The sequence below is a fragment of the Gymnodraco acuticeps genome, unplaced genomic scaffold (genome assembly GCF_902827175.1).
Source record: "Gymnodraco acuticeps unplaced genomic scaffold, fGymAcu1.1, whole genome shotgun sequence".
Classification (NCBI taxonomy): domain Eukaryota; kingdom Metazoa; phylum Chordata; class Actinopteri; order Perciformes; family Bathydraconidae; genus Gymnodraco; species Gymnodraco acuticeps.
In genome coordinates, this window is record NW_022990055.1 from 1,661,504 (window position 1) to 1,668,799 (window position 7,296).

Here is a 7,296-nt window from a genome sequence, read left to right on the forward strand (position 1 = left end):
AACAGAGAGACAGACACAGCACACAACAGGTAGCCTGTATCTCTATTGTATGGTGGCCGGCAGGTGCAAACGCTAAACAACGGCCAAAAACACACACATAAGCAGGAAACACCTGCAAATAATGAAATGAAAAACCAACAAACCCTGAAAACACATATAACAGAAAAACGCTGCATTTACAGAAATGATGCAAGCTAAACCTACAACAGACAAACCCCGAAAACAAACGCAACAGAAAAACACTGCAAATACAAAAACGATATGCAAAGTCAAAAGCACATACAACCAAAAAACACATTACAAATAAAAAAGACATTACAAAAAAAAAACATTCCGGAAGTGCTTCAGGCCTCTAGGGGGCGCGCTACGTGGAACAGATCGATGTATGACCAGACATAGAGAGAACGAACAAGAGGAAAGAAAGTTCATTTAAGTGGAGAAAGATATAAGAAGGTAAGTTTTGTTTTTTTATACATAGAGCGTCATATTTATATAGCTAGCTAGCGTGCCTAACTACTACACCAGCTGAGGGGGGAGAGCTTCACGTGAAGAGAAGAGAAAGTGAGGGAAGAACATTGTAAAGAGATGACAAATCAAGTGCAGGCAAATAACACGGGCCATAGTGAGTACCGCGGAAAAAGGACATTTGAATTCTTAGCAGTTTGTTTATATTTATGTATTTGTGTATAGATGTTGCAACTATACAGAGCTTTAGCAATTGCCTGTAACTATGGTCATGCTAATAAAGCTATTGAATTGAATGAGAGAGAAAGAGAGAGAGAGAAAGTGACAAAATGTGAAGAGGGACAAAGTAATGACAGGATAGTAGTGTGCATTAGACATTCAAGGAGAGAGAGAGACAAATCACAGATTCAACGGTGAACATGATGTATCTATTTATTTAGCTAACCACTATTTAGACTATGTGTTTTTGATTGACTTGATTACATGGATTTACTACATCAATGTATGTCTTTTCAGGCTGCCATGTTTTGTCCTTTCTGTGGCCAACATCTGGGGACAGTTCAAGTGTTCTGTGGCTCCTGTGGAAAACATGTACAGTTTTTGGCAGAAGTTGAACACAACAGTAAGTTCACTTTTTGTATTGTATCTGTTTCAAATGCAAGAAATAAGGATTCAACACACTGCTCTGTTTAGAATACTAATTGCAGATGCATACACTAGTTATCAGCATGAAGGACACATTTTTTCATTGTCTGTTTATGTGAAATATGTAGAAGCCATCATTAAATTGTAGACCAACGCATGATTAAATACACAAAACAGCTTATATTATACATTCATAATTGTGTATTAGTTATATCTTTATAAAGAACATTATACATTTAGAATCAGATTTTGAGACAGTGAGCCATGACATGATGTTTTCTTCTTTTTCTCCTTGTGTTTTTGAACTATAGAAGTTGCAATCATCCTCCCAGCATGAAATTATTCGTCATCTTTTGCAGCTGTTGATATTTTTTGTTAAATTATTATCACGTTAACCAACAGTTGCCACGTTATCATAAAGATATACAGTATAAGATAATTTAATTGTCACGTAAATCAAGCTGCAAAATTCATAAGCAGCTCCTATATTTACAGTACAGTATTGAACATAAGACAGATTTGCGAACATCATTACCTGCATTGTCGAACTTGAGGAATTTCCTGTCCTGTGGACCATCAAATATTCTTCTCATTCTCAGGCATTCCATTAGGAGGGTCAGGAACTCACGCTTGGGACCACCAATGTCCACTCCATCTCAGTTTGTCCCTCATCATCAGTAAACTTAACCTGCATCTGATGAGAGGGGTCGAATGAGGCCCCTTTGAAGCCACGGATTGCTCCATCCTACACATTGGCTCTATTAATATTGAACCTGCTGCAAGAGGTATTTTTAATTTTTGCAGAGAGTTCTGCAACAATGTCTGGCGCAGTCAGGTATTCTGTGCTGGGAAAGACAAAGTGATGTATTGTAATATTAAATGATGAAGCTAGTAATAAGATTTACAGTATAGAATAAAAAAATTAAGTGATAAAAGTAACAATTAATACATTTCCTCTGCAGTTTGCTCCGTTTCCTCTTCTGGCTCAGACTGGCTGTCAATAATGATAAGTGCATACACAGTTGTGTAGTTGCTGCAGTGAGAAGACAGTTGAATAATTACTTTCAAATACATAATATATGCATGACAGTCATATTTGCAAAAGGATGTCGATCCTCTTCCTGGTTTTTTTAATACATTGGGTTCTAAACTGACAACAGCACTTTGTCATACTCCTGCACAATCATTGTAAACATTTGAAATGGATGCAACAAACAATATCTGACCTTTGAAAAATATTTGTGGGTGTTTTTTGTATCATCTTCACTAAGATGTTGTGGGTGTCCTTTGGAAATGTATGAAAGTATAATTGTTCTGCTTCCTGGCAATATTACCCACTGTGATTGGAGGCTATGCAAACAACCAAATGTACAAATAAAAATACACACCAAACAACTGTGTCACGATGCAACTGTCAACATCGTTTACCTATAGAAGGTGTTCTGACCCGGGGCAGACTGGACCTCTTCCTGGAATGGGGTTGGTTCTCCATCCTACTTTTACCCAATAAATAATGATGCAGTTTATCTAATGACAGTGTCATTATCACACAAAGGTATTTATTGATTTCATGTTCACAAATTCAAACCTACATGGTATAATTACATTTGTAATTAGTCTTACCCGATCAGACGCTGGTTGTGGGTGCCTGAGAGGTCTGATAAAGGTAAGCAAAAAATATATTCAAACTACTGTACTGTTAAAACATTCTGCTTCTTGTGGCACAAAATAACATGTTGACAATGTTTTATTTTACCCTGGCAAACTGTTGTCCATTCTGGGAGTGCTCTGTTCATTTGGAAAGTCCCACACCTGCATACAGTACAACACACAAATGACTGACTGAAATAAAATAAATTCACTTTAATTAAGAATAAATGCCACGATAGATCCAAACTGACCACGGTGTCAGCAAGACTGTCTCCAGATGGCAACTTTGCAACAACCACACTGTCCTCGTCACTTGAAGAGGTTGTTCCAGTGTAACCTAAAAAAATAAAAGTGTCATGATTAATACTATACAACAAATTGTTCCCCTACGTCTGTACCTATCATCAAATGTTGGTTTGAATCCTGAATAATTGGATTGACATCAATCAGAAAGGATTCAATCGAAACACAAAATGTTTGTGAAATGTACATTATATTGTTGACCGTCTTTTTCACTCTCACATTAGGATTTAGGGCACAACAAACCAACATTGTTGTGAGAAAAAAGGTTAATTTAGAATTACAATCCTTAAGAGGGAATTTATATTTAGTTTGAACAGAAGGAAAGTTTGGAAGCTTTTGTTGATACTTAAATTCCATTTCTTCTGCCACTATTCATAAAAGACCATTTGACGTCATAAGTTCAACCACGAAGAGAAAGGAATGATGGGTGGAATGAATTGTGTTAAGAAATATAGACAGAACAACTGTTATGTTTACATTTGAACTATTATACAGTTTAGTGCTTTAAACAAGGGGGAATATATGTCAGAAGCACTTACAACTGTTTTCAACGGCTTCAAGAGTACAGATGTACAACGTAATTCGTTGGTAGGGCTTTCCAATGGCCTCTTTGTACATCTGTACTGTGAAAGGGGTGTCCGTTCCGGGGATATTTGTTATCACCGTCGCATCAGGGTACAACAAGACATGGGCACCATCTTCCAAGTCCTGGTTAAAGGCTTTCTGCTTTTTTATGGCAGCAGCCAACAGTTCTTCACATGCCCATTGAGGTTCAACATTAAGGGGAAGTGACCTCCCTCTCACAGGTTTATGGCAGCCATCCATCCTCCTCATTACTCCAACAGAAATCTGCAAAAAGACAATAATATGCAAATGAATAGGAGTCTCATCCTCAATCCCTTCTGAGGAACATCTTATAACACATTCAACAGTAGGTAAGCCACATAGTTTAGAGATGTATTTGTATAATAACAGAATTCGAACTTTTAAACCAAGTTTTCTATAAATACTTATTGTTTGGTAATAAAACGAACAACCTATTTACCTGCACTGGTGCTAGGCTGTGCACTTAGATGCGCACTAGTGGTGGGCATCTCCTCAGGGACTTTGTTAGTCACATCTTTTAGAAATGTGATGTCTCTGCCACAGACACCACAAAAGCCATGCGAAGATGTCACGCTGGCACCACAGAATGGACAGTACATCTGTGGAGAAATAAAATGTAGGACAGCTAGGTTAAGTCAAAAAGAGTGGATATTTTTCGGCTACCTAAATATTATAATAGTATTAAAGAACGGTCTTTCAATTAACTCATCAGAAGCCAACCTCCTGTCTATCCCCCCACAAACCAAGCACCGAACCTGGGGAGACAGAGCTTTCTCCATCGCTGCCCCCTCCCTCTGGAACTCACTCCCATTAAACACCAGAGACTGCACCGACCTTCAAAACACACCTCTTCAGACTGTCTTTTAATGTGGGAATAAAGTTGTGTTGCTGTTTTAATATTTTAATTCAACTTTTTACATTTGATTTCCTTTTTATCACCGCATCGCATTTGCGGCTCAGTTGAGGCCCCCTCCACGAGGTGAGGGCGTGAGACCCCACCCAGTCTGTGTGATCTGCGTGTAGGGAGGGGCGTCCCGGTTCTATACTATATCTATATTATGTCAAGAGTTACATTTAGGTGCACAATGGCTCTTGCAAGCTCTTTGATCAAACACGCTAACGCTAGCTACGTAAATATGACGCTCTATGTATAAAAACAAAACAAAACTTACCTTCTTATATCTTTCTCCACTTAAATGAACTTTCTGTCCTCTTGTTCGTTCTCTCTATGTCTGGTCATACATCAATCTGTTCCACGTAGCGCGCCCCCTAGAGGCCTGAAGCACTTCCGGAATGTTTTTTTTTTTGTAATGTCTTTTTTTTTTGTAACGGGTTTTTCGGTTGTATGTGCTTTTGACTTTGCATATCGTTTTTGTATTTGCAATGTTTTTCTGTTGCGTTTGTTTTCAGGGTTTGTGTGTTGTAGGTTTAGCTTGCATCATTTCTGTAAATGCAGCGTTTTTCTGTTATATGTGTTTTCAGGGTTTGTTGGTTTTTCATTTCATTATTTGCAGGTGTTTCCTGCTTATGTGTGTGTTTTTGGCCGTTGTTTAGCGTTTGCACCTGCCGGCCACCGTACTATTGTCATACAAAACACTTTTTCAAATGACCATTATTACAAAATATATTCAAAACTCACTATTCACTCTTCAGGTGGGTCGTGTGACTCTGGCACCTGTTCGACTTGTACCTCAATGCGAGGGCGTTTAAGAACAAATCTATCCATCCGAAATATACAATTAATCCTAGAAGTTCTGCTGTCTGTCTGCAATTTACTCGGCGCGAGTTTGGGGACTTTTCACTGTGAACGTGACGAATCAGTAATGCATGACGCAGCACCCAACGTTTCGTTGCTCTGATTGGCTGTAGGTCTGTTCAAATTGCATTCGGAGGCATTTTAATCTGACCGCGGCCGCGCTGATATTATAACGCGAGAGAATGTCCACACCTTTAGTGTATAAAACTCCCCCACTACTTAGACTATTCCTTGCACCCCTCTAGCATAAGCCGAATGGTCTCAACCATATTGCGTCAGTAACGTGCACTTGTTGTTACAGCAGGATCAGTTTGTGTGTTGTGGACACGACCAGTGGCGTTTTTATATGTACAAAAGTGGTGGGGCACAACAAACTTAGATGTCTATATATAAGCTTCTGAGGTTCATGGCTGGTGAGGCTCTGACTCTTCAGGTTTACAAATATTATATTTTGACCTAAATCAAAATATAATATTATTTTCAAAAGCTTTTTTTGTCTGATGCTTCAATTAATTTTAAACAGACAGTTCAACAAAAGGATACCCAAAAAATGTAATTTTATCATTTAAATATTGAATTGTTCTCTCTTAGTAAGATCCCATTTTCAATAAAATTGCAGTCTTACCTTGACATGAAGATGAAGTCCATTTGCCTATCCTTCTGGACAAAAATCTCTATTACTTTTTTGTAAAAGTCCTCCTTATGTTCTTGTAGTTTCAAAAGTCTATCATAAATCTGATCTAATCAATAGATTTATGATTCGAAAATTATAAAAGTAGGGTAGACATGTGGATATTATCCGGCTGAACAAAACGTGCATTTATCTAACAGGTTTGTTTCCCACAGATCTTATTTGGAGCTATTTTCTAAAATCCTATGGAGAAATATCATTGCTTTTTTGTGGAGGGAAGCCATGCGCAGTTTATTTCCGGGTTTTAGGACGCCTCACTGCAGCTCTCTCTCCTCCTCTTCACACACCAAACTTTTCGCGGCACACGTACTTACAGCCAATCAGCTCTGAATTATGTGAGATGACGTATGGTGGGGATGGCAGCTCTATGCCCCTATGGTCATTATTTTTTTGCCACACACATTAAATAGGACAATACTCTGAGCATGCGCAGTGTAGTTTTTACAGTCACCATTGACTTAAACAGGGAGAGGGAGGGGCAGGATCGGGTTTTGTCCCACATGGCTCTAAACAGCTCAATAGGCACACACTGTAGACACTAATTAGAAGAACACAGACTAAAACAGCAATGTACAGACGAATCAGATGATTAAACATGATCTTAAAATATATTTTATATATTTTTTAATTTATTTTTTGCATTTTTTTGTAATCATTACTTTTAATACTTTCTGCTGACACTAGGTGGGGCTGTACCTGCCCCTAATGACCAGTCGCCACTGGACACGACCGGTAGATTTTCCCAATCCGTGTTCTCAACATGCTTACTTTAACATAATTGTTCATGGTCGGGCTAAGGTAGGGCTAAGCCATTTCTTGGTATGGCTGTAGCCTACCCCAGCCATACCCTGGCGCCGCCACTGAGTGCAGGGTAAGAGCAAGAGGTGGGTGAGAATTATCCCTTGAACTCAGTGGCGTTTTCTCCTGGAGGCCAAGGGAATCCAGGCTTCCCCTGTTTTTTTGGATTGTAGTTATCATTTTAATAAATAAATAAAAGCACTTCGTTTAGTTTCGGTAATTATTCTTTGCTGTGTGTTGCTGCCGGCCCGTCTCTCCCACATTCTCATTGAGTATTTTACAAAGAGTGAAACAGCGCCCCTCTAGATGTTATGGTGAAACAGTAGATTGCACTCTCTGTTGCGAGAAGGGGCTAGCCGAAATTGGCTTTCCTTGGTGAAAA

General features: G+C 38.8%; 1 protein-coding gene and 1 long non-coding RNA gene across 7 annotated transcripts; one reads left to right on the forward strand and one right to left on the reverse strand.

Moving 5' to 3' along the window:
* Positions 1-986: 986 nt before the first annotated feature.
* LOC117545959 lies at positions 987-2,510 on the forward strand. Its single transcript, XR_004568909.1, has 2 exons — positions 987-1,087; positions 1,710-2,510. It is a non-coding gene; the product is annotated as an uncharacterized LOC117545959 (long non-coding RNA).
* LOC117545958 lies at positions 1,800-4,869 on the reverse strand. 6 transcript variants are annotated; one of them, XM_034216007.1, is made up of 9 exons: positions 4,842-4,869; positions 4,109-4,268; positions 3,603-3,912; positions 3,012-3,097; positions 2,867-2,922; positions 2,734-2,767; positions 2,539-2,603; positions 2,060-2,143; positions 1,818-1,955 (listed from the first exon to the last, which is right to left on the reverse strand). In XM_034216007.1, the coding sequence occupies exons 3-9, from the start codon at positions 3,895-3,897 to the stop codon at positions 1,856-1,858; spliced, it is 720 nt and encodes a 239-aa protein (XP_034071898.1). In that variant the 5' UTR covers positions 3,898-3,912; positions 4,109-4,268; positions 4,842-4,869; the 3' UTR covers positions 1,818-1,855. The 6 variants fall into 6 exon arrangements, 3 of the variants coding, with proteins under 3 accessions (XP_034071898.1, XP_034071899.1, XP_034071900.1); XR_004568906.1 differs by lacking the exon at positions 4,842-4,869 and having other exon boundaries at positions 1,800-1,955; positions 2,499-2,603; positions 4,109-4,486; XR_004568907.1 differs by lacking the exon at positions 4,842-4,869 and having other exon boundaries at positions 1,800-1,955; positions 2,539-2,606; positions 4,109-4,486.
* Positions 4,870-7,296: the final 2,427 nt, after the last annotated feature.